At 42.1% G+C, this 26,008-nt stretch overlaps 1 protein-coding gene across 3 annotated transcripts in view; it reads left to right on the forward strand.

Moving 5' to 3' along the window:
• Positions 1-26,008, forward strand: part of COL5A1 (collagen type V alpha 1 chain) — a 430,660-nt gene that overhangs the window by 220,105 nt on the left and 184,547 nt on the right. For all 3 annotated transcript variants that reach the window (XM_033962082.1, XM_033962081.1, XM_033962083.1), the window contains exons 11-18: positions 592-654; positions 6,078-6,152; positions 14,603-14,695; positions 20,354-20,410; positions 20,624-20,677; positions 21,011-21,064; positions 21,743-21,796; positions 23,708-23,761. In XM_033962082.1, coding sequence (XP_033817973.1) covers positions 592-654; positions 6,078-6,152; positions 14,603-14,695; positions 20,354-20,410; positions 20,624-20,677; positions 21,011-21,064; positions 21,743-21,796; positions 23,708-23,761 — 504 coding nt within the window. The remainder of the gene's footprint in view (positions 1-591; positions 655-6,077; positions 6,153-14,602; positions 14,696-20,353; positions 20,411-20,623; positions 20,678-21,010; positions 21,065-21,742; positions 21,797-23,707; positions 23,762-26,008) is intronic.

Genomic DNA, 26,008 nt, shown 5'->3' on the forward strand with positions numbered 1-26,008 from the left:
AATTGTCCATTTAAGGCCGGATTCTGTAACCAGCGCTGATCACATGTCAATCACACATCCGCGCCGGTTTTAGAATCGTGCCTACGGGAAAGATAGGTGCCAGAAATATAGGCCAGGGTTTTCCAGATCTACATGTCTGTCGCCTCTCTTTGCATGAATTGCATCTATGCAGACGTTGTAGGCTGCCTAATGTCACTTCTGGCATTGGCCATGCCTACATTGGCATTCGGCGGCCTAAAGCTCCTACATAGGTATGATTCCAGCACCTTTTATGTAGGTGCCAGTAGACTCTTCAACCTCGCTCTTATTTGGTGTTTCTAACGGAGCTCTTCAATTAACTTAGGGGCCGGTAGGGTGCCTTCTGCGCCGGTTTTAGAATTTCCCTCCTTACTGGCAGTGCTAAAATTGGCCATAGCAAGGAGAAAAACCCACGTGGGCTAGTGCAGGCCACATTTTAGTGCTGCTTATTTTTTTAAAAAAGCCCCTAAATTATAAAATAAATCTTTTAAATGGTTGATTCTCGTCTATTCAGAAATTTTGCATGTCAAGAGAAAGTTTGGCAAATCATTTATTGTTCTTTCTCTGCTGCAGGGGTACACAGGTCCTCCTGGTCCAACAGGATCTTCTGGTCCAGCAGGCGACCCCGGTGAAAGGGTAAGTACAGGTCTCCTTTTTCCAAGTTTTGAGAGTGATTTTTCATTGATTTTGTTGCTCAGGGTCACATTTGTAATGGTTCTGGGTTGTACATTATAATGGTGGCCATGCAGGTGTAGAGGTCATTTCTTCTTATTGTACTAGATCAGAAACAAATATCAGTTACAGCAAAAGAGAATGGATTATGAAAAGCCCAACCTATGGACTTTTTATGCCAAGGCCACCAAGCAGGAAATAGACTGCCAGCTATTGGTCAATATCCAAAGCAGACAGGTTGAACTTCAGAAGCTCTTTTCACTCAGCAGAAAGCAGAAATGAGAACTTGCTCGAACTTAACATTTCATTGCCCCAGGTACAAAATAAGTACCTGTCTAAAATATGTAAACTGCTTTGATAGTAACCACAAAGAAAGAGCAGTATAGCAAGTCACATTCCCTCTATCCTTTAGTTGGGGTTCTACAAATGTGCATGCAAAAATCATAGCACACAACTGCAAGAGGGCAGGTCAGGGGTGTGCCTAACATTTACAAGCAGAAGTTATAGAATAGAGAATGACACGGTGACAAAATTCATCACTGTTCCCGTCCCCGCGGATAACCACGGGAAACCATCTTCATGTCATTCTTTAAGGAGAGAGGGAAGAATCAGAGTATGAATGGCCACAACCACTGACCCGCAAGCTTTCCTTTGAAGAATGCTGGTGTAAAAGGACCGAGGTTGAAATAGACACTAGAAAATGACATGGGATTATTTCTCGCGGTTATCCGCGGGGACGGGAACGGTGATGAATTTTGTCACCATGTCATTCTCTAGAATACTATCAGTTATGCATGCGTTTACACCAGCCTTTGAGTTAGCATAGGTGCTTGTGCTTCAACTTAATTCCATAATTTAGAACTTACGCTGATGCCTTTCCAACTATTATACTAACAGAAAGTTGCAACAACCCAGATATAAGAATCTCCATAATGAGGGTGATGTCATGAAAGGATACAGAGGCAAATACTACAAAGGGAACAGCGTGGCTACCTTTAGTAGAAATGTGTCTTCTCTATGCACTGCTGAATTTCAAAATATATGACATAATGGGGGCAGATTTCAAGCAGCTTCCCTAGTGCAAAGTGTCCAGATCCTTTGCATGCACGGATAGTTCTCAAGGACAATCTGTGTGCATACGTTCCCTTTGAAAATTGCCCACAGGTTCAAAACACCTGTATATAAGAACATAAGAATTGCCATACTGGTCCATCAATCCCAGTATCCTGTTTCCAACAGTGGCCAACCCAGGTCCCAAGTACCTAGCTAGATCCCAAGTAGTAAAATAGATTTTATGCTGATTATCTTAGGAATAAGGAGTGAATTTCCCCAAGTCATCTCAATAATAGCATATGAACTTCTCTTTTAGGAAATTATCCAAACTTTTTTCAAACCCCGCTAAGCTAACTGATTTCACCACATTTTCTGGAACCAAATTCCAGAGTTTAATTACACATTGTATGAAGAAATATTTTCTCTTTTTTGTTTTACATTTACTACTTAGTAACTTCATTGCATGGCCCCTAGACCTAGTATTTTTGGAAAGAGTAAACAAGCGATTCACATCTACCCTTTCCACTCCACTCAGTATTTTATAGACCTCAATCATATTTCCCCCGAGTTGTTTCTTCTCCAAGCTGAAGAGCATAACAGCTATAGCCTTTCTTCATAGGGAAGTTGCCCCATCCCTTTTATCATTTTTGTCGCCCTCCTCTGTATCTTTTCTAATTTCACTATATCTTTTTTGAGATAAGGCGATCAGAATTGCACACAGTATTCAAGGTATGGCCGTACCATAAAGCGATACAAGGGCATTATAACATTTTCATCTTGCACTTGCTTACATTAAACGTCATCTGCCATTTTGATGTCCAGTCTCCCAATCTTGCAAGGACCTTTTGCTATCTTTCACAATCCTCTTGTGATTTAACAAATTTGAACATCTTTGCATCATCGGCAAATTTAATTATCTCACTAGTTATTCCCATCTCTAGATCATTGATAAATATGTTAAAAAGCAGCGGTTCCAGCACAGGACCCTGGGGAACCCCACTATTTACACTTCTCAATTGAGAATATTGACCATTTAAACATACTCTTGTTTTCTGTCTTTCAACAAGCTTTTAATGCATAATAAGACATTACGGGATTTAGGGGTGATCATCAGTGAAGACATGAAAACGGCCAATCAAGTGGAGAAGGCCTCATCCAGGGCTAGGCAAATGTTGGGTTGTATCCGGAGAAGCTTTGTTAGTCGGAAGCCCGACGTCCTAATGCCCTTGTACAGAACCATGGCGAGGCCTCATCTGGAGTACTGCGTACAATTCTGGAGGCCACATTACCGTAAAGATGTACTGAGAGTCGAGTCGGTACAGCGGATGGCCACCAGGATTGTCTCGGGGCTTAAAGATCTATCATACGAAGAAAGACTGAACAAATTGCAGCTATACTCTCTCGAAGAACGCAGGGAGAGAGGAGACATGATTGAGACGTTTAAGTATGTCACTGGTCATATCGAGGGAGAAGATGATATAGGACCCTCCGCCACAAGAGGACACCCGCTGAAAATAAAGGGCGGGAAGTTTCATGGCGACACCAGGAAATACTTCTTCACCGAAAGAGTGGTTGACAGCTGGAACAAGCTCCTAGTGCAGGTGATCGAGGCCAGCAGCGTGCCGGATTTTAAGAACAGATGGGATGCTCATGTCGGATCTCTAGGAGGGAAAGGTCATCAGAGAGCGATTAAATAGGGGGGGTGGGTCAGCGGTGTGGGCAGACTCGATGGGCCTCGGCCTTTTTCTGCCGTCACTTTCTATGTTTCTATGTTTCTATGTTACCTCCTTCTATTACTACTACTATTATTTATTTCTATAGCGTTACCAGACGCACGCAGCACTGCACAAAGTCACAAAGAGCTTACAATCTAAACAATCTATCCCATGATTCTCTAATTTCCTCAGAAGTTTTTCTGAGGTACTTTGTCAAATGCCTTTTGAAAATCCAAATATACAATATCAACTGGCTCACCTTTATCCACATGTCCATTCACCTCTTCAAAGAAATGCATTAGACTAGTGAGACAAAATTTCCCTTAACTAAACCCATGTTGGCTTTCTCTCATTAATTCATGCTTATGTATATTTTCTGTCATTTTGTTCTTTATAATAGTTTCTACCATTTTGCCCAGCACCAACATCAGACTTACTCATCTATAATTTCCTGAATCACCTCTGGAACCCTTTTTTAAAAATTGGCATCACGATGGCCACCCTCCGGTCTTCCAGTACTATGCTGGATTTTAGAGACAAATTACAAATTATTAACAGTAGCTCTGCAAGTTCATTTTTCAAATCTATCAGCACTCTGGGATGTATACCATCTAGTTCAGGTGATTTGCTACTGTTCAGTTTGTCAAATTGACTCATTACATCTTCCAGTGTTACAGAGATTTGTTTGAGTTTCTCTAATTCATCAGGATTGAATACCATTTCTGGCAACAGTAATTCTACCACATCCTCCTCGGTGAAAACCAAGGAAAATAATTAATTTAATCTTTCCGCTATGGCCTTATCTTCCCCGAGAGCTCCTTTTATCAATCAGTCATCTAGCGCAGTGTTTCTCAACTTGGTCCTGGAGTACCCCCTTGTCAGTCAGGTTTTCAGGATATCCACATTGAATTTGCATAAATTTGATTTGCATACACTGCCTCCATTATATGCAAATATCTTTCATGCATATTCATTGTTGATATCTTGAAAACCTGACTGGCAAGGGGGTACTCCAGGACCAAATTGAGAAATACTGGTTTAGTATTCCAATCGATTCTCTTCCTGGCTTCTTGCTTTTAATATACCTAAAAAAGTTTTTACTATGTGTTTTTGCTTCCAGCGAAGTCTTTTCAAGGTCTCTCTTTGCCTTCATTAGCACCTTGCATGCAACTTGACATTTCTTGTGGTGTTTATAATTATTTTCGGTCATTTTCTGAAAGATCCTCTTTTGGCTCTAATAGCTTCCTTCAACTCACTTGTTAACCACACCAGCTGCTGTTTAGTATTCCTTCCACCTTTTTTAATACATGGAATATATCTAGTCTGGGCTTCCAGAATGATATTTTTGAATAACATCCACGCTTGATGTAAATTTTTGATCCTTGCAGCTCCTCAAAGTTTATTTTTTTTAATCATTTTCCTCATGTTATCATAGTCTCCTTTTTTAAAGTTAAATACTGTTGTATTGGATTTCCTATGTGAACTTATTCCAGGGATTATATAAAATCTAATCATGTTATGATTATTGCTATCATGCGGCCCAAGAACTATTACCTCCCACACCAATTCATTGCTTCACTAAGAACTAGGTCTAGAATTGCTTTGCCTCTATGTTCCTGAACCAGCTGTTTCATAAAGCAGTCCTTTAGAGTCATATAAACTTATATTTTCATTGAGAAATTAGGCATAAAGTTACATTGTCAAGTTCTGTGAGTATGCTTAAAACAACATACTTTGTATTCCAAATATTTGGTTCTGGGTGGCTGTTTTGAATTTACATTTGCCAGAAAGAAGTTTAAAATCATTTTGCAGATCACTTGAAAGGACTGTCAGCCCCTGCATTACCTACTAGCTACCACTAGATGCCACTATTTAATAGTAGAGTATTGCTGGAAACAGAAACTGCAAAATATTCTTTTTAAAGCTCCTCAAAATAGGACTACCATATGATTTTAGAAAAAGAGGATGGATTGAGACATCCGGGTTTTATTTCCATTGCCTATATCCTTCTTCCTGTTCCCGGGTCAGGGGAAACTTTTTGTTTCTGCTCTTTGCAGTCTTCCCCATTTTGGTTTTTTGTACTGCCCTGGATCAGTTGCATGGAATGGTGCTACTGGTTGGGTTTCTACCAGGTACTGTGACCTGGGTTGGCCACTGTTTGAAACAGGAAACTGGGCTAGATGGACCATTGGCCTGCCCCACTCTGACTGCTCTAATGTTCTTATGCAAAGGCAGATGGTCCTGGGGGTATAGTTGGGTTAGAAGAGGTTAGAATTTAGCCATAGTGCACAATCTATATTACATGACCACTCCTATGTGCAATGATAGCTAACTTGAAATTAGTTGCTTGTCTTATAACAGATTAGATTAAACTAGCTGGGTTGTGGCTGACAGCTTAACCTAAGCCAGCACCAGTCAGGTGGTCTCAGCAATACAGTGCAAATTGGTCATTAGAAAAGCCCAATACTATGGCATAGTTTGATTATTCTTTCTGGTGGTCCAATAAGGGGAAGCTCTCAGAATATAACAGGGATCCATTTTCTATGATTTGTGTATAGGGACTTATAGAAAATATTGAATATTTTAACTTTCTATTTTTTCTATACCTTCTCCCAAAAGGGCCCACCAGGACGGTCAGGTCTTCCTGGAGCTGATGGTTTGCCAGGACCTCCTGGATCAATGATGATGCTACCGGTAAGTCCTGAGTCAACAGGAAAGTAACTATTGCAACCACGGTTCTCAAGCCAGTCAAGTTTTTGGAACATCTTGCCTGAGATAAATTTGCATACGGTGCCTCAAATCTATCTCATGCGTATTCATTGTGGATATCTTGAAAGCCAGTCCTAGTTCAGTACGTGGGCTGAGAACTCCCTGAGTGTCAATGCACCCATGTCAAGAGTCTTGGGAGTGGGGGTGGAGGTGGTGGTGGGAATGTTCCTTTTCAATTGGGCTGAAGGAGACCTGTTGTCAACACAGACTGTGACCGTGTGTACTGAAGAAGTCCATTGGTTCACTAACAATATCCTTCATGGAACACCTTATAGTATACTTCACCTGAAGTTTTAAGCAGGGGTGTATCCAGACACCCAATTTTATGGGGGCCTAAGGCCAAAGTAGGTGGGCATGACAACCTCGCCCCCTGCCCGGCACCTCTCTCTCCCCTTTCCCACAGGCAATTGGGTCTTGTAACTCCACTCCCCCCATCCCTCCCCAGTACCGTTTAAAGCCTTTATTCACTGGCAGTCAGCAGCAATTCACATTCACATAGACAGGACCAGGAAATTGTGTCAGAAGGAAAGCTTGGGACTAACATGAGCAGTGGTTATGAGTCACTGCTCACTGCTGGCAAAGAACTGAAGGCTTTCCAAGGGCGGGAGGGGGTTGGAGGTGTGGAGCTGAGAGACCCGATCGCCCACAGAGGAAGAGAGAGGAGAGATGCTAGAAATCTTAAGCTAGCAGGGCTTGGGAATCCCCACTAGTCACATCACCTAAAGTGGGTGGCCCAACCATAGCTATGCCACGGGTTATAATGGTCCATCCCACCGCTCTTACCTTGGTGCCTCCCAGAGGACGCCACACGGTATTCACAAAAATGTGTAGTTTATAACAGCCAGCACAGTCTCACACAACTGCTTATTGAATCTTAGAGATTTAATGATGCTGTGTAACATGGTGCATAAACAAGTGAGGACAAGAGTGGAGGACTCAGGTTGGTTACGCACAGCTATAAATAACAATGAAATAATGGACGGGCAAGTGGCCATCTAGTTTTCTTCTTGCCAAGCAAGTGTGCCCTGACCCTAGCTTTCTGGGTCCCATGAAAATCAGCAGAATGATGGATGGCAGTTTGGCTCCGATCATATTACAAACAAGCTCTTTATCTGGAGAAGAAGCTGCAGGGGAGTGAATGGAAAACTTAAGTGGGAGCCATGATGCTCTTGTGCTGTTTCTAAATGGTAAGGTAATGCTTTCACAGGGCTTTGGCTGTCAGCCTAATGCTGTTAATGGTGGCCCCATAGCTTTGTGGGAGTAATTAGCAAACCTTGGAAGATGGATTATTACTAAGTTGTCACATTTAATAACTATCTCCTGTCTTTCTCCATTTCTTCTCCCATATTCACCGCTTTCAAAATCTCAGAACTTCATTTATTTGTGCTTTTTCCCAAAGAATCTGTGACAGGTCATGAGGCCTAACTCAATACATATGTTTTCCATAGTTAAAGAATGAGAGAACTCTCTTTGAGAATAAGACCTGTAACATTTTATTGGGTTTCCCAAGAGAATAACTTAATAACTCAACGTAGAAATTGTTTTCATAGAACTGTAAAAGTTGAGTCTTTTGATAGAAAAATCATACAGTTTCTCTCTCCAAGATCCATGATGGTTAAGGTTTATGGCCAGCTGCTTTCTAGTACTGGGAAAACTTGGATGCTCACCCATCGAGCTTCCTACGAGTATTCAGGTGTCCTTATCTATCTCAATTTTTACTGTCCTGACATCACTTTAGGATCTTAACAAGCTGGTTTTCTGGTTATTCTTTTTCCATCTAAGCTTCGCCTTGAGTCCACTCAAAATCCTGTCTTCATTTTCTTGGGTATCTCTCTCTCTGGAACTCTTTGCCTTTGGGCATTTGCATAGAGTTCACTTATTTAAAAAAAAAAAAGTATATATCTCATTAAAACCTGGCTTTTCCAGTTCTCCTTTTCTATTACTAATCTTTCTTTTTGTTTTCCTCCTTACAGCATGCTGAACATCTTGTCTTCTTCTTTTGGGTTCCAGTATCAGAATTCATTTTTGTAAAAGGCACATGTTGTTGTTGTTAGGTGTGTTCGAGTCCTAGTGACATGGTGAATTGTGGATCTAAAATGAAATCGGTTTTGTGCTAGTCCCGAAAGGTCCTCCAGCGTCATCCCCATGATTTTTGCAACCTGTCCAGCCATCTGATTGCAGGTTGCCCTCTTCGCCTGGTTCCTTCGATCTTCCCAAACATGATGTCCTTCTCCAGTGATCTCTCTCTTCTGATGGTGTGACCAAAATAAGACAGTCATAACTTTATCATTTGGGCTTCGAGTGACATAGCCGGTTTGATCTCTTCCAGAATTGATTTGTTAGTTCTTCTGGCAGTTCACGTCATGCCTAAAATCTTTCTCCAGCACCAAAGCTCAAATGAGTCAATCTTCTGTCTGTCTTGTTTCCATAGTGGGCAGCTTTCACATCCATAACTGACCACTGAGAAAATGAGTGCGTGGACAAGTCTGATCTTCATTTGAAATTTGAATAAAAGGCACATACTACTCCAAAAATATGGCTTGTCTTCTGCTGGTCCCTGTCCAGCACATGAGACGTGGCACCGAGCTCAAAGCTTTTCAAAACACGGACAAAGTGCCAGGGTTTGAAAAGCTGTCCAAATGCCTGGACAGTCCTCTTAAAAGAGGACGTGTCCAGGTAAATCCGGACACCCGGTAACCCTGCCCATTACCCCTTTAATACATATTAGATGCAAGGCTTTCTTGCAGGTTAATACGAGGGAGTGTTTAAAAGTTCTCAGCCCAGCCAATCAACTTCCTAAATTCGGAGTGTTATTTTATTTCATTAAGTGCCAATTTGCAGAAACAAAATTCTATGTTCTGATGTTGTTTCAGATCATTGATTGAACCGTATCCACATCATTCTTTTCTCGCTTGGGCTGAGAACTTTTCAGCACCCCCTCATAAATAGGCTCCTTAATATATTATCAAATTAACTTCCAGGGGTTTTTTTCTCTCCTTATTTCTAAGCATTCCTACCACATAGGGATACAACTTTCAGTCTGACCACAGTTCTTCCAGCATAAATCAGAACCACCGCTCCTAATTCTTACTCATCTTTTCGGTGTCTTAAACCATCTTATATCTATTCCTGTTATTTTCGGTCCTCAGGCCGTGTAGCGCAGATGCAGCAGGCTTTTTGGTTCTGCTCCATGGATTCTACCAGGCTTCGCTTCACAATACTCTGCTATAATCTTTCTCCTATTTTGGGCAGTGTTGAAGATCTCTCTCTGAGGGAATTTGAGAAAGTCTAAAAATTGATCCCTGGACTTTCCAATTTTGCTAGTCAGTTGTCAAATATTTCTTCCATGTCACGTCCTCTTCAAAAAAATGTCTCTGAAGTTCTTCTGGATCAACCTAGCAGATTTGTCTTTTTCATCTAATCCATATTCTCTCTTCAGTTGCTCAGACTTTTCTTCAGCCCATGTGCAATGTGTTTAATTCCTTTAATGTTACCTATGGTGTTCCTGCTGGGAATAGATAATGGCTATGCTTTTCTTTAAGGCCCAGCCTCGTGAAACAACATCCCAAACATTTAACATTAATTTTTAAATATGTTTTATTGGCTTTTAAACCTCACATTTCAAATCATTATAGCTGGAGCACTCAAAAAGCCTGGCTTCTATAACTGTTCATTCATTTAATAGCTGTTTTGCAAGAATATAAAGCAATGGTATTCTTTTCCCATGAAAATATGGTACTAGATTATTTTAAAATATAGGATCTATGCAGGCTCTCTGCCTCATTTAGATGTAAACAATATATTTTTTCATTGAGAATCTAATTTACTAAGATATTGTAAGGTTTTGACATGGAAAATGCACATTGTCAGTGAGTAAACCCCATTGGACACAATGAGATATGCAGTAAATAATGTTTTCTGTATTGAATCTTACTGTACCTTGGTTACTTACTTTCTTACCCCCTGCTATTAAGCCAGTGGCAGTCAGTGTTTTTGTTAACGCTCACTGTCACCGGCTGAATTAGCTCCCAGTATTCAGTGCCGGCACTGAACATCAGAGGCTAAGTGAAAGCAGGCAGGCCACTGGAACTTATGTGGGCCTGGCCGATATTCAGCCGAGTATGCAACCCTAGCAGAATATCAGGCTGAGACTCCATAACTTTCTTTTTGTAACCAAAACCCCCTCCTTGGCCCTCTGGATCCCCCCTCGTCCCCATAAAGTGCCACGTCCCCTTTCCATTAGCCTCCACTTCCTTTACCTCTTGCCCTCTTCCCACCCCCCTGATGTCCAGGTAGGCCCCTCCTGGGCCTACCTCTGTGCCTGGTGGTCCAGCTGGGGTCTTTGGTGGCAGGAGTGCAGCCCTCTCACTTATGCCCTCCCCCCTAAATCTGTCTGCTTCGTTATGTGGATGCCTGCACTCGCATAACCTGGGGCTCCTCCTCAGTTCCACCCCCCTGCGCTGCCACTGACCTGCCCACTTTTTACTTGGGCGATCTGAGGGGACATTCAGTGGCGTATCATTTAATTATCTGAAGTCTTGACAGGATGATTCATGCTTAGTAACCTCCAATGTGGGCTTCGGAACCATTACAGCACAGAAATCTTATTGGTTTCATTGTTATATGGAGTTGACAGCATATGAGATGGGGGAGTGTTTGTTTCTTGTCTTCTTGGATATAACAGCTGCTTTTGACAGTGCAGTATAATTTGTAGACAAGGTGGCTATTGGATCGCTGAACTGTAGGCAGAATTTGGAAGTGGTTTTCTTTTTCCTGGTGGGTCATGTTATATCTAAGCTGGAACAGTGGCAAGGTGGGCTCCCAGAAGGGTCAGTTCTTTCCTCCGTTTTATTTAATCTTTTTGTCTGTTTTTTTCTGTGAGATCTTCTATTCTTTTGGCTCAATGATATACACATCATAATGCCAATTGAAGAAAGTATGGTAGCAGGGAATGCAGATATTGAATCAAGTACTGGAGAGGCCAGCTCTGCGGTTTCAACAGAATATATTTGGATGTTCTTTGGATTGGTAAATCATAGCCAGACAAGAATTTTGTGAGTCTTTGTGAATTATGACAGAGGTGTAAAAATTAGGTATCCAATTAGGATTGTACATTGACTTTTGATGTTCATAATACTAAAGTTCAACAGTTTTAATCACTTGAGGTTGATTAAGCAACTGAGGCCATATACAGTATGTAAGTGATAATCTGAGGATAATTGTGCAGGCACCTAGTCCTGACTAGTTTACTATGTGAAGGCAGTGCTATTGCAAAATGCTGCTACTTGATTGATTCAGGGTCTGAATTTCAGGGATCAAATCCCTCCAGTGTTTCAGAAGCTTCATTGGTGACGGAGTTCAAAAAAGCGTGGGATCTAGAATCAGAAAATAATAGTAAATATTGAAGAACTAAAGCCAGTACTGGACAGACTTGCACGGTCTGTGTCTGTATATGGCCGTTTGGGGGAGGATGGGCTGGGGAGGGCTTCATTGGCTTGGAGGGGGGTAGATGGCCTGGAGTGAGCTTTGACGGAGACTTCAGTAGTTGGAACCTAAGCACAGTACATGGCAGAGCTTTGGATTCTTGCCCAGAAATAGCTAAGAAGAAAAAAAAATTAAATTGAATCAGGTTGGGCAGACTGGATGGACCATTAGGGTCTTTATTTGCCGTCATCTACTATGTTACTATTAGTTCCCAGTTAAGCAGTGGTCATTGTTTAAAATCTTGATGTTACTGTTTAAGGTGAGAAATGAAAAGGTGCCATGGTATCTTCCAGATCTGGTAATACTCTATACACCAGGATGCAATATTGCTCCTTGGCTAATGCTTTTCTAACAATACCAACTGTTCGCTCAAAATTTGCAAGGACTACGGCTTTTTCTATGATTGTGCAATTGTGGGAAACAATCTTCGCGAAGTGCCGTACCACTGATATTGCCAAGAATCTCACTTAGCCCTGTATGAACTACCGAGATTGGACAACCCTGCTTTGTTGAAAATAACCATCATCTAATGGGTTGACTGTGTAGTGCTGGAGTCCAGATCCACCACCAGATTTTGAAGCCATCAGAATTTTGCAACTGTTGCCTTTGGACTAGTAGGTAAGTGTGGAAATACAGAATTGCCAGTAGATGCTACAGCAGAAATGTTGGTTATAGTTCTGGATGCAAATGCAGACTGTTAGATTTTGGTCTAGGCTCTTTGAAGTAAACATAAACATAAAATTCACTTCTATACCGCAAATACCAAGTTCTATGCGGTTCACAAAAGATAAAAAATACAAAAATGAATACGGTAACGAGATATATCTAATTTCCAAAAGATTCAATAAAGAGATGCTTAAAATGAATCTGGAACTGATAAATGTAAGGGCAAAGGGCACAGTTGAGATTCCTCTATTCCGTTTCCTTAGCTGAAGAGTTTATGCTGTGGAACAAACTAACTGGACCGCTACACTATTTTTAGAAACTTTTCAATGAAAGATGTGTTGTTTAATTCTGGTTTTAGGATGATTTGTACTATGAGGATCTTTTAAATTATGGCTTCCTAAGTTGTAATTATTCATTTGTAATTTAAGATGTCTGTGCCATTTTGTGCATGTTACTTTTGTAATGCCGCCTAGGAACAGGTGGTTGATAATTTTTTATAATAAATAAATAAACGTACTTTCACTTGGTGTCTAGCCAACACAATTTAGGGTTTGCTGTGCAGGTCATACAAACCTAGTCAAGGCACATTTTTTTCACTGAATTTTGCAAATAAGCTGACGGCTATTCAAAACACTGGTACCAATCCTGTCAAATTAGATTCCTAGACTTCTCTTGAATCCCTGGATGTTGTGTCCTACCATGAGGCAGATTCAAGCCTGCAGTTAGGCACTGGGTGGTTCCCAACCCTGTCCTGGAGGACCACAAGGCCAATCGGGTTTTCAGGCTAGCCCTAATGAATATGCATGAGAGAGATTTGCATAGAATGGAAGTGACAGGCATGCAAATCTGCTCCATGCATATTCATTAGGGCTAGCCTGAAAACCCGATTGGCCTAGTGGTCCTCCAGGACAGGGTTGGGAACCACTGATCTAATATAGAGCTTAACATAGATGCCTACCAGCGCCTAGCTCAATCCTTGCCTAAACTCTGCTCCAACCATACCTACTTTCCATGTAGGTACTGGTTTGAGCCTCAGTGTAGACGCCTACTACGAGGTGGTAGACGCCTACCGAGTTGGGCACCTACCAGCTAATTAATTTTTTGTTTTGTTTTTTACTGACTTTTTCAATTATCAGTGGCAACTAAACCAATTTAAAAAAACTTAAGTTAGGTGCCTAATTCAATGGTCGCCCAGATCTAGGTGGGCCAGACTTTCAGCCAGCATGATGACTATATTCATTTAAGCACAGTGCATATATTAATACAGTCCATTCTCGTTATTCGTGGTAGTATAGTTCCTGAAAATGTTCGTAAACCATGAAATTGCGAATAATGAAATGCTGAGTATATGGGGAAAATAGAGTTTAGGTCCCAGCAGTACACATTGTGCCTCAGAACCGCGAAGTGAACAATGGATCCTATTGGGAAAATGGGGTTACATTCCTGCATGGGACAATACTTGGAGTACCTGTAATTCACACTCCAGACGCTTGGGAGCCATATCTGGAAGCAAACACCTGACTACGAGGTGAAAGTGAAAGCAAAGAAAGCTGGTTTTTTAAAGAGCCGGTCCACAAATGTGCGAACACAGCAGCGCGAATAGGGAAAATTGGTAGCAATTGATTCAACTGCAGATACACAAAATCACACATCAAAATTGCGTGAATAATGAGAACGAACTGTGCCTATATTCAGCACAGGTATCCATACAGGTAGTGACACTGAATAAATGGATAATGTGGTCACTCTTTTGGCCCTATCCATGTAGACTAGGCCTGTACTCAATTTAGAAGTTATTCAGAAAGTGGCTGAGTATCACTGCTATCCAGATACATTTTTTATCTGTTCTTACCTTACTCCAAACCTGACCCTTATTATATGGATCAAAATGAGTCATATTTCTTACTGATACTATCTGTGCAACTTCCCAAAAATATTTGTTTATTTAAAATATTTATAATCTGCTCTATCCTCTAATTCATGGCTAGTGAAGCTAGATTCTCATCAGCTTACAAGTAAATGTATAACTCTGATTGTATGTGAAATCTTTAAAATCTGATATTGTACAACTGCATTTTTTTGTTGACTGTATACTGCGTTATCACTTTTCCCATCAGCTAAACTCAGCATATTATTTGTGGAGTTGCAAGTACAAAGCATAAAGCAGGGCATGTTGGGAAGAAGATCTTCCTGAGTAACTGTGTTTTCTTTGTTTTCATTTCCAGTTCCGTTTCTCAGGTGGTGGAGATAGTGGAGCTAAAGGACCTCAGGTGTCGGCACAGGAGTCTCAGGCTCAAGCCATACTGCAGCAGGCCCGAGTAAGGGCTTTCATTTATTTGCATTTCTTTCCAGGCATAGTGGATTTTACACAAACTGAATGCACAGCCCCCCTCCCCCACACACTGTTATTGATCTTGTGAACTCTATGGTAAACCCATCAACATCTGATGATTGCTGTATAATCAACCAGCTTGGAATATTCATATCTACAAAGCCCAGAACTGGGCTTTAAACTTGGAGGGAGGGGGGCAGTTAAGGCTAGGTTTAGGGTCACCAGACATCTGAGAAAACCAAGACATGACCCCTTTTTAGAGGACTGTCCACCTGCCTGGAGGGAGGAGCTGGAGGCAGAACGGGGCAGGACCAGGTATCCTCTTTTTTTAATAGAGGAAACCTGGCGACCCTACCCTGAGTGATACACATGTAGGGAAACTTCCTTCTATCGCTGCTGCTGCTGATTCAGCACCTTCACCCCTAGTGGCAGCTTCTTATTATTACTGGATTGTTGGTGGTAGGAGGGACAGGAAAGAGGGTCTCTGTTGAATGAATTCTGCTGGGGTAGAGGCGGGATGAGATAGTTGCTATGGAGGAGGAAGGGAGAGAGGGGAATATGGATACAGATGGGTATGGGAAAGAGAAAAAGAGATAGAGGGTACTGCTGCAGTGGAAGCCTACGATTCACAATCTGCTTAGGGCACCTAAAACCCTTGCACCTACCCTGGGGACTGGGACTGCTCTACAGTAGTAAAGCAGGAGCACTGAAATGATAATACACTGAAAAGAAGGCTGAGAGTTCTTGACAGCAAATGTCCAACTTTCCTCAAATTAAATAGATCATTTACCATCGGCCCCTTGAGGAAGGCTTGTCAGCCGAAACACGGCCTGTGTCGGGTCCGTGAGCCTTTTTAGGATCTATGTGGACAAGTTTTTATACTATTTGAAAATGTTTAGAAGAAATAAAAGGAAAGTCAAGAACATTGTGTTTTCCACAGATTGTTTTTATTGAGTGTTCTTGACAGCATAGGTACAGGTATCATAAAAGAGGGGTTATATATACAATTATAAACAGAGTACGTACGAGAGACTAACTGACGTTACAACAAACAAGAGGGTAGAGGGAGAACTCCATTAAATCAATAGGACAGTAAGAAGGTTAAGGGTAGGACAATAGGAAATGGGAATCCTGATTGAAGTAGTCTAATAGAGAAGAGTTTTAAATTTCCAAGGCATCTTTAAATAGAAAGGGTTTCAGTTTTGACTTGAAACGATCGAGTAGGCGTTCTTCTCTAATGTAGATTGAGTTCCAGAGTACAGGGGCAGTTACAGAGAATATAGAGGATCGGGTAGATTCATAATTTATTTGGCGTAATGATGGAATCACAAAACGTTTTTGAGATTGTGGCCGAAGTGATCTTAAGGGATCAGAAGTATGTTGATGAATTCTGGGGCATTGGTACTTCCCTTTTAATTTTTGTAAACCGTGTCACAGAATTACATATAAAATAGCATTACTCACACATAAAACACTAATGAATAAACTCTTGCATTCCTAGAAAGGTTTCTAATCCCTTATACTCCCATAAAATCTTTAAGATCTGAAGAAAAATCTTTCCTTTTAGTCCCTTCATTAAAATTCATTTATTCAAGAAGGGATACGATCTTTTCTGTTACGGCAACTCAAATTTGGAACTCATTCCTGATTAATATAAGAGAAGAAAAATTACTTAGTAAGTTTAAAGTCTTCTGAAAAGCTGGCTTTTTAAGTAGGCCTTTAACTGAGTCATTCAAATTCTATTAAATTAGGAAACTTTACAGTGGACGAACAACATCTAGATAAATTCAAGATTAGCTTGAAGACTTTCTTATTCCGTGACGCTTTCGCCTGTGCTTAGAGCTACCTTCTCTTTTTTTTTTTTCTTTCTCTCATTCCTTTTTTTTTTCTTTTTTCTTTTTCCCTCTCTTTCTCTTCTCTCTCCTTCACTCTTCTGCTCCTCTTTTATTTAACCAACCGCTTTAAAAAAGCGACCCCACCCAATATGTTTTACCCCACTCCCACTTTCTCCTTCTCTTCTCAAAACATGTAACTTTTCCCCTCCTTTCCCTTTACCCTCACTTTCATGTCTGTCCAATTATGTTTTTGATGTCCACTCATCATCTTTAAATATTTATGACTTTTTTCTCTTTCTTATAATTTTATTATTAACCGGCCAGATACCTGTTGATGGTCGGTATATTAAAAAGATAATAAACTTGAAACTTGACTAATACTGCTGGTAAGCAAAAATTAATTAGGTAACCTTTCCTAACCTCTTGTTTCACTACCTATCCCTTTTCTATTTGTTTATGAATTGTATTTAATCCTTTCATTTTTTTTGTTGTTGTTCACCTTTTTTTTCTCATGTATTGTTTGTTAAAATTGTACCAATTGTCTGGCTCAATTAACGTGACTTTTTCTTTTACCCTGATTTTATAGCTATGTGTAAATCGCATTGGATTTGGATTTTGTGATCAAATCAAATTTTAAATAAACTTGAAACTCGAGCTCTATATTTATAGAGAAGTTGCGGTATATAAGCTTAAGGTTTAGTTTAGTTTAGTAATAATCCAGTTTCGCAATGATCAGGGAGTGTATTAGAGGCTTCCTAGGGGTAGGATTAGAACTGCCATATGTTCAATATTCCTAGCTTTGCATCTCAGAATTTCTCTAGGTTATGATTTATGAGTCCTCCTTATGCCATGTACAAGCCCGTTAAGTTCAGATACAACAGGAAACAGAACAAGCAGAACCCCGTCATATCTCAGTGCTTAAGCAGGACACATTTTGGTCGTATTTCTCTCGTTGGGAGTGCAGGACATGATTAGATTTTAATTACTCTTCCCCGCTGCAGGCCGGAGATAATTGCAGGTCTCTTAAAGTATTGGATTGCAGCTGTGGAACAAATTGTCCAAACAGTGTTGTAAAGGATAGCTCTGCTTATTACTGAGAGGAGGCATTGTTCACGCTGAAGCAGAATTGTGGCTACTTGATATCCAGATTATTTCGTGTGGTTTATATAGAGAGAATTGGTTTCTAGATTATGAGAGATCTTAAGTATTAAAAACTCCCTTGCGCCTTACTTTTTCAGTGTGGTCTGGGTTTTTATAGTTCCTAGGCAGCTACCCAAATATTTTCTTTCTGCTTCATTATTGCCTCTTCATGGTTCTCTTTTTGTACTGTTTGATGATGCAATTTTCTAATATACAGTTTGCTCCTAGAGGAAATTGGGTCCTTCTTAGGATTCCCTTCTCAATATGAGACTCAACAGAGATAATCACAAAACCAAAAGTGCTACTGTTGTATGAGAGCCGAATAAGTGTAGGAAATATCTTCTGTTGAATCCGTCTGAATATTTTCCAGATGTGCTGCTGCATGTGGACTGTCAGGATGTCAAGAAGGGTCTTGTGTGGTTTACAAAGCCCATTTGCAGCATCATCTTTGTGAAGTGTTTAAGTGGGTCCAGTGGAGAATATCAGAACTAGTGAAGAGCTTGGTGCCTTATTGCCTTTAACATTTTTCTTTTTTCTTTTTTTTATAAATCTTTATTGATATTGATTTTACAATCTTCAGTAGTACAATACATAAATAGATCATATATAATAAGTCAATATAAGCACATTTAACTTTCAAGTATATATAACCAACCAATTTTTCCCCTACCCCTACCCACCCACCTAATGATAATTGAATAAAACATAGAAACATAGATTTCCCCAATAACCTTACCCTATTAGCCATATCTTTCCATCCTCCCACCCATCCCATGTGTAAATATTTAAAAATCAAATTATGACAGAAATAACCCCCCCCTTCCCTGGATGTGTACCAAAATAAACAAAAACTGACTCACAATCAAAAACCCATTATAGTGAGGTAACATAAGATGTCAATGGGCCCCATACCTTTAACATTTTTCATGTAATATCAGTTGTTCCCAGCACTACCACCACTCAGGTTCCCCTGTGTATTGCTTGCTAATTAGTTGGAGAAGGGCACTGGATAGCACAGTATTTGAGAAGAACTGCCAGAGCTGTGGTTCTTTTGGGCAAGATGAACAAGGAAGTTAATATCTGCTTGGGAGGGGGCATTATAAATAGGGCTACCAGATTTTACTGTTGTAAAATCTGGACCCCTAGACTAGAGAGTTGCGCGGGGACAGAAATCCCACCCGTCCCCACCCGTCCCCGCCAAAGTCCCACCCGTCCCCACCCGTCCCCGTGAGGAATCCCTCCGTCCCCACCCGTCCCCGCAAGGAATCCCCTCCGTCCCCACCTGTCCCCGTGAGGAATCCCCTCCATCCCCACCCATCCCCGTGAGGAATCCCCTCCGTCCCCACCCGTCCCTATAAACTTCAGAAATAGTTATTTGTTTAAGCCCTCCCTCCCCTCCGACGTCAGCGCTGACGTCGGGAAGACTTCCGTTCGGCTCTGTGCTGCAAGCAGAGCAGGTAGGGAGAAGAAGAGCCGCGCGACTGAGTACATCCAGCTCCGCAGGAACCCCGCAACCCTCGGAGGCATCCCCATGGGATCCCTGCGACCCTAGGGGGCGTCCCCATGGGATTCCCGCGACCCTAGGTGGCATCCCTACAGGATCCCCGTGACCCGAAGGGGGAACCCGCAAGATGCTCGCGAGTCTCGCGGGATTCCCTTCGTCCCCATTCCCGTGCAGCTCTCTACCCTAGACCCACTCCCATGCCCGCTCGGTTCCGCCCATCCCCGCCCCATTATGCCCCAGTCCCACCCCAATCCCGCTCTAGCCCCCCCCCCCCCGCTGTCTGCTCTCGGCAGGCAGGAGGGCATCCGCGCTTGCGCAGATGCCCTCCTGCCTGACATGATTTTGAAGAAGCTTTTCAAAACCCGGACAAAGTGCCGGGTTTTGAAAAGGAGGACGTGTCCGGGGAAATCCAGACATCTAGTAACCCTAATTATAAATAAAATGATGTGACAGGATACATAAAGTAGAAATGATGTGCTATCACTTTACCAAATAAATCTGATTCTAAAAGAGGTATGCATGTCCTGCAGTGCACTATCTTAGCCTTTCTTTTAATTAGTTTCAATTGCCTGATGGAAGGTTAGGTTCATGCAGTTACTTCAGACCAGGAGGGAAATCGGGGTAGGGTTACCAGATTTTCCCCGAAGGAAAATCCGGACCCAAGGCCACGCCCCCATGCCCACCAAGTTCCACCTATGTCACGCCCCTTCCGTCCCAGCCCCACCCCCAGACATCATCCACGCAAGCGCGGACGTGACATCACTACGTTGCATCTATGCATGCGTGGATGCCCCTTCCCAACGCAATTTTCACAGGAACTTTTCAAAACCTGGACAAAGTGCCGGGTTTTGAAAAGCCGTCCAGACCACCGAACATGTCCTTGAAAAGGAGGAAATCCGGACATCTGATAACCCTAGATAAGGGTGCCATTTTGCTAGCTCACTGGGGGAGGGTAATCATTCAAATGGCAGAAGTGACCTCCGAAGCTAGCTAGTTGCTGTAAAGGGTTAAGTCAAACCTGATATTTGGGGAAGGGGGGAATGCGGTCTTTTCACTTGCTTATGCTACCAGGCCCACTGCAGACAAAAATGGTGCCTGTCTGAATTCAGTCCTCCGTCATGGGAAACAAATACTCACTGGCTTCTTTCTATCTCTTGTCTTGCAGTTGGCACTGAGGGGACCTGCTGGCCCAATGGGTCTCACTGGACGGCCAGGGCCACTAGTAAGTAAAGAAAAGAGCACTATAAAAACATATTATCAAATGAAATTAAAGAACTCCGGAAACAAGCAGAATTATAAGGTTTTCACACAGTTCATTTCTGAGTGCTTTTCTCCATTTCCATCTTCCACAAATCAAAAGAGATGATGTGGCTTCACACTCCACACTCAGTGGCGGCACATACTTGCTAACAAAAATTCACTCTTGTCATTGTAGGGTCCACCAGGCATTACAGGCTTAAAGGGGGAAACTGGAGATCTAGGTCCTCAGGTATGTATGGAAAATAGCTTATTTTGGGATGCAGCATAATTTCCCTCCCTTGTGAATCCACCCCTCTGCAGACATCCATTGTTACAGGCTTTCTGTGGGGGGATGCAAAGGGATCTGGGACTATGGGCAAAGATTCTTTGATAAGCTTTAGTTGCATAAGTCAGTAGGTGCTGAAAACTGGGGCTGAAAAGCCATGAACCTGAATGAAAAACACAGTCGTTCAATTGTAGGGTCAGCTTTTCCCATCATGCACTGTGCACTAGAGGCGTACCTCCATTTAGCCATTATTTCTTCATGTGGTTCTCTATCCAATCACCCTCTGATTTGTTGCAGGGTCCACGTGGTCCTCAAGGTACTTCAGGGCCAACAGGGAAACCCGGCCGCAGGGTACGTATGTTCTTTTTCTGCCTGAACAGCTGGAGCAAAGCTAAGATAGTTATTAAGAATGATAGCTGTGAGACAGGGAGGCACATACACCACTGGCTTTCACTCACACTTTTAGTTGTGCAGTTCTAATCATTATCCTGAATGTAATTGCTTTTGGTGGCCTGTTAGTTGGCATGTCAGAATGACTGATTACTCAGATTAGATGCCAGGGGGTAATATTTCAATTGGAAAGCTATGGCAGATATGCAGGCACATCCCATTATATGATGGAAAGCTTTTCTGCGCAGTCTGTCTCCTCTCTTCCAACGTTCACCTTGTACACAGGTTTAAAAAACAAAAAACCCCAAATCCTCACTAAAGTCTCATCTTGTTTTATAATTTACAGTATATTTCTTCATAGCACAGCCCACTTATCAATAACTCTTCACATATTTGCAGTTTTGAGTTTCCCTTATCAACTGTTTGATGGGGGTCAGACATTCTTCAAGGGATGGGGAAGAGCTTCCATTCTCATAGGCCATAGCTTATTTTGGCTTTCAAATACAGAATAGCTACCAGGGTACGGAATCGAAATCAAGGAAGCCATTTGCCGATGTTGGGGGTTGGAAAGCACCAAAATCAGTGTGGTGGCAAAAGCGTCATAGAAAAGACAATATAACATTTTATTTTCTCTTTCAGGGTCGGTCAGGCAGCGATGGAGCCAGGGGAATGCCAGGACAGACAGGACCAAAGGTATGACATATCCAGTGTCTCTACAGTTTCAGTGTCAATTGGACTCAAAGAGATCATCACCTTTCTATTGCCTTGGTTCAAGTGACTTGATGGTGGCTCCAGGAGCCAATGAGGATGTTAAACGAAAGGACCTTGATGCTAATTCAGAAGTTTATAGTCTTGGCACGCTGCGTTACCTGATCATCAGCACTGTTTCTTCTATAAGTCAGTGAAGGAACACTCTCATCTGCATAGCCAGATAGTCCTTTTCAATTGCAAGGGCTAAAATTCTATATTTGTATTTATTTAAAAAAAAAAATTCTTACTCGCACATCTTGCAATTCTGAGCGAGTTACAGAAAACATACATAATTCAAACATAGACAAGTACAATCAGTAACATCTCAGAAGACATACAAGCATTGTGACATAACAAATAAACCTAAAATCAATTTCATACATAAAACCAGCATTCTTACCTCAAGATCATCATTCCCATTTGCACGAGTAGTATCGCTCAAACAATACTGTGTTAATCAGTTTCTTAAAATGGAATAAAGATGAAGCCGCACGTTAAGTTAGGTGCCATTTATAAAATAGCGCTTACGCCGGGGAAACTTGGCTAAATTTAGGTGCATCAAATGCAATGCAAATGCCTGCGCCTACATTTAGGCGTAGAGGCACTAATTCTGTAATTACATGCATAATTTAAAGGAACGCCTCTGATCGTTCCCCGCCCACTTTTTTGACTCATGTATAAGCCTTAATTGATTCTACTTAACGACAATAATTGCTTGTTAAAATACAAATTATTGGTGCTAGTTAGCTTGCTATGCGATTAAATTGCATGCACAATTAGGGAATACAACCAAAACTGTGTGTGCAATTTTTGGTGCATGCTATACAATTAGGGGGTAATCCTCACTGCATAACATCCATTTCCTCCCACCTCCCAGTACTGGATAGCTCTGTAAAGTGTAGTTACTTACCTGTAACGTAGGTTCTCTTTGGACAGCAGGATAGTCAGCCACATGTGGGTGTTGTCCCAACAGCTCCCAATTTGCAGATAAGCTCTCCAATAGCTCAGAGAGATTTTTTTTTTTTTTTTTCTTTGAGCACGTGCAGTGCCCGGGCCCCACTGGGCATGGCCGAGCCCTACCCATTTCCCCCTGCTTCCCCCTAAACCCAAGGATGTTCCTAGCTGTGGCCGGGTCGGCCATATGGGGAGGCGGGTAGGTTGTGTGGCTGACTATCCTGCTGTCCATGGAGAACCTACGTCACAGGTAAGTAACTACACTTTCTCCTAGGACAAGCAGGATGAGTCAGCCACATGTGGGTGACTCCCTAGCTGAGGGATGTACCGAATGGACCTGCGCCATAGCGCTATGTGCATCCCTCGCCTGGCTGTGGAGGCCGAGCTGGGAAGGGTAATCAGGCAAAGCAGGCTCAGTTGTGCAAACAAGGTTTGTTTTTTTGGTTTTTTTTAAAAAATAAAGTGCTGTGTTAACTGGGCACTAATACTTGCAGAACAGTGCAACTGGTCAATAACAGTCAAAGAACAGTGAGAAAACCAACTGGTCAACAGTAACAATTTGTAATTGCCTGTGACAATTTGTACTTGCATATACAACCTGCAGTCTAGACATGTAGTTCTGGAAGACCTACTTAATCAGTATCTATGACACCCTCCTCCCACCTCCAAGTACTGGATAGCTCTGTAAAGCAGAGTCGTCACAGAGTGTGGGGAAAGAGTGTCCAAGTCTTGGAGACTCTTTCCCCCACACTCTGTGATGACTCTGCTTTACAGAGCTATCCAGTAATGGGAGGTGAGAGGAAATGGATCTTAAACAGTGAGGATTACCTGAAGCAGGATTACCTGATCTTAGCTGCTTGGATTCCCTGCTAATATGTTTCACTTCCTTTCTCTTTCCAGGGTGACCGAGGTTTTGACGGGCTGGCAGGATTGCCTGGGGAGAAAGGCAACCGAGTAAGTTTCTTTGTTATTCCTCAAGAACAAGTGCTTACAGATCTGTTTTCCAAAGGGCCTCCCTCATTATGTCTTAGTACAATGAGGTTTGGGATCTGGAGCATAAGAACATATACAGTGGAACCTTGGTTTACGAGCATAATTTGTTCCAGAAGCATGCTCGTAAACCAAATTGCTCGTATATCAAAGCAAGTTTCCCCATAGGAAGTAAGGGAAATTGCTTTGATTGGTTCCACCTCCTCCCCCCCGCCCCCCCCCCCCGAGGCTACCGGCGCTGCTCCATTCTCCCTCCCTTGAGGAATCCGACGCTATTCCAAACCCCTCCCCACGATCCGTCTTCCCCCCCCCTGCGAACCGGCATCCTCCCCCACTCGCATTGCCCTCCCTCCACCGCGATCCTACTTCCCCCCCCCCCCGAGCAGTCAATGACACTTCCTTTACCCGACTTGGCACCAGTGCCGGTGCCCGAAGATCCTCCCTCTTCTGGCGCGGCCTGGGCTGGGCGGTGCATTGGAGATCCTCCTTCTTCTGGTCTGGGCTGGGCTGGACTGGCTTTGAGCATTTGCGCATGCTCAAAGCCTTCTGGTCTCGCTCTCAATCTCGGAGAGAGCGAGACCAGAAGGCTTTGAGCATGCGCAAATGCTCAAAGCCAGTCCAGCCCAGCCCAGACCAGAAGAAGGAGGATCTCCGATGCACCGCCCAGCCCAGGCCGCGCCAGAAGAGGGAGGATCTTCGGGCACCGGCACTGGTGCCAAATCGGGTAAAGGAAGTGTCATTGATTGCTCGGCGGGGGAAAGTAGGATCGCGGTGGAGGGGGGGGGGCAACGCGAGCGGGGGAGGGGATGCCGGATCGCTGGGGGGATGCCAGATTACGCGGGGGGGGGGCGCTCGTACAGCGAGGCAAGCTCGGTTTACGAGGCACCAAGTTTGCGAATGTATTGCTCGTCTTGCAAAACACTCGCAAACTGGTGCACTCGTAAACCGAGGTACCACTGTAATTTGGAATGTTATACCTTATGGGCCAGATTCTGTAAATAGAACCTAAATTGACAGCCGTCTACAAAAATGGTGCTAGCCGCATGTCAGTCACACTTGACGTCGTTAGCCGAGATTCTTTAAACGTGACTGTCAGAAAACTTAGGTGCCTGCAGTACAGGCCAGAGTTCTTTTGCGAATCACGCCAAATGGCACCTAAGGTCAACACCCCTAACCACGCCTACTTTGAACTTACGTGACATTAGGCGGCTTGCTATAGATGTATTTATGTTGCTACCTTGGTAGTTGCCACCCGGTATCTACATTTTTGGGAAATGACTTTTTAATTGTTTTTTTTTTTAACATTGCGGTCAACTACCACGCCAATTAAAGTCATAGAAAGCTGAACGCCACCTAAATTACGGCACTGTATACAAAATCTGGCCCTGTGTACTAATTTATTTCACAAAACATGCCTCACCGCTTCTGAGTGTTTGATACATATCCTTGTGATTTTCATAAGTTCAATTTAATGAGCTTCCATTAGTACATCTTTTTTTTTTAAATAATTCTTTATTCATTTTTAAAATCTTACAACAAGTGAATTACACATAATAAAACAATTTCCATATATCACTTGTATTTACATTCAAATATACCTATATGATATAATAAATACCCCTTTATTTCCCAATAATACCTATTTCATATGATAAATATTCCCACCCTTACCCCACCCCAACCCCATCCCACATAAATATTACCCATGTGCTAAGATATCTGATCATTAGAGTAACTAGTCAATGGCCCCCATATTTTCTTAAAATTATGAATATTCCCTTGTTGTAATGCTATCATCTTTTCCATCTTATATATGTGGCAAACTGAATTCCACCAAAATGTATAATTTAATTTAGTATAATCTTTCCAATTTTGAGTAATTTGTTGCATGGCGACCCCTGTCAATATTAATAATAACTTGTTATTATTTGCAGAAATCGGACTCTGAGTTCTCATTGCTGTACCAAATAAAATAATGTCATATGAGAGTCCTACATGATTTTCTAATAATTTATTAATTTGGGGCCAAATTAGTTTCCAAAAAGCATTTATACAGGGACAAAAAAAAATCAAATGATCTAACGTCCCCACTTCTAATCTACAATGCCAGCATCTATTGGATCTAGTGCTATCTAAGTAAGGCATTTTGTAAGGAGAAATTAGTAGCCCATTAATATACAAACACCTACCATTAAATTCTGATAAAACAAT

The sequence above is a fragment of the Geotrypetes seraphini genome, chromosome 10 (genome assembly GCF_902459505.1).
Source record: "Geotrypetes seraphini chromosome 10, aGeoSer1.1, whole genome shotgun sequence".
Classification (NCBI taxonomy): domain Eukaryota; kingdom Metazoa; phylum Chordata; class Amphibia; order Gymnophiona; family Dermophiidae; genus Geotrypetes; species Geotrypetes seraphini.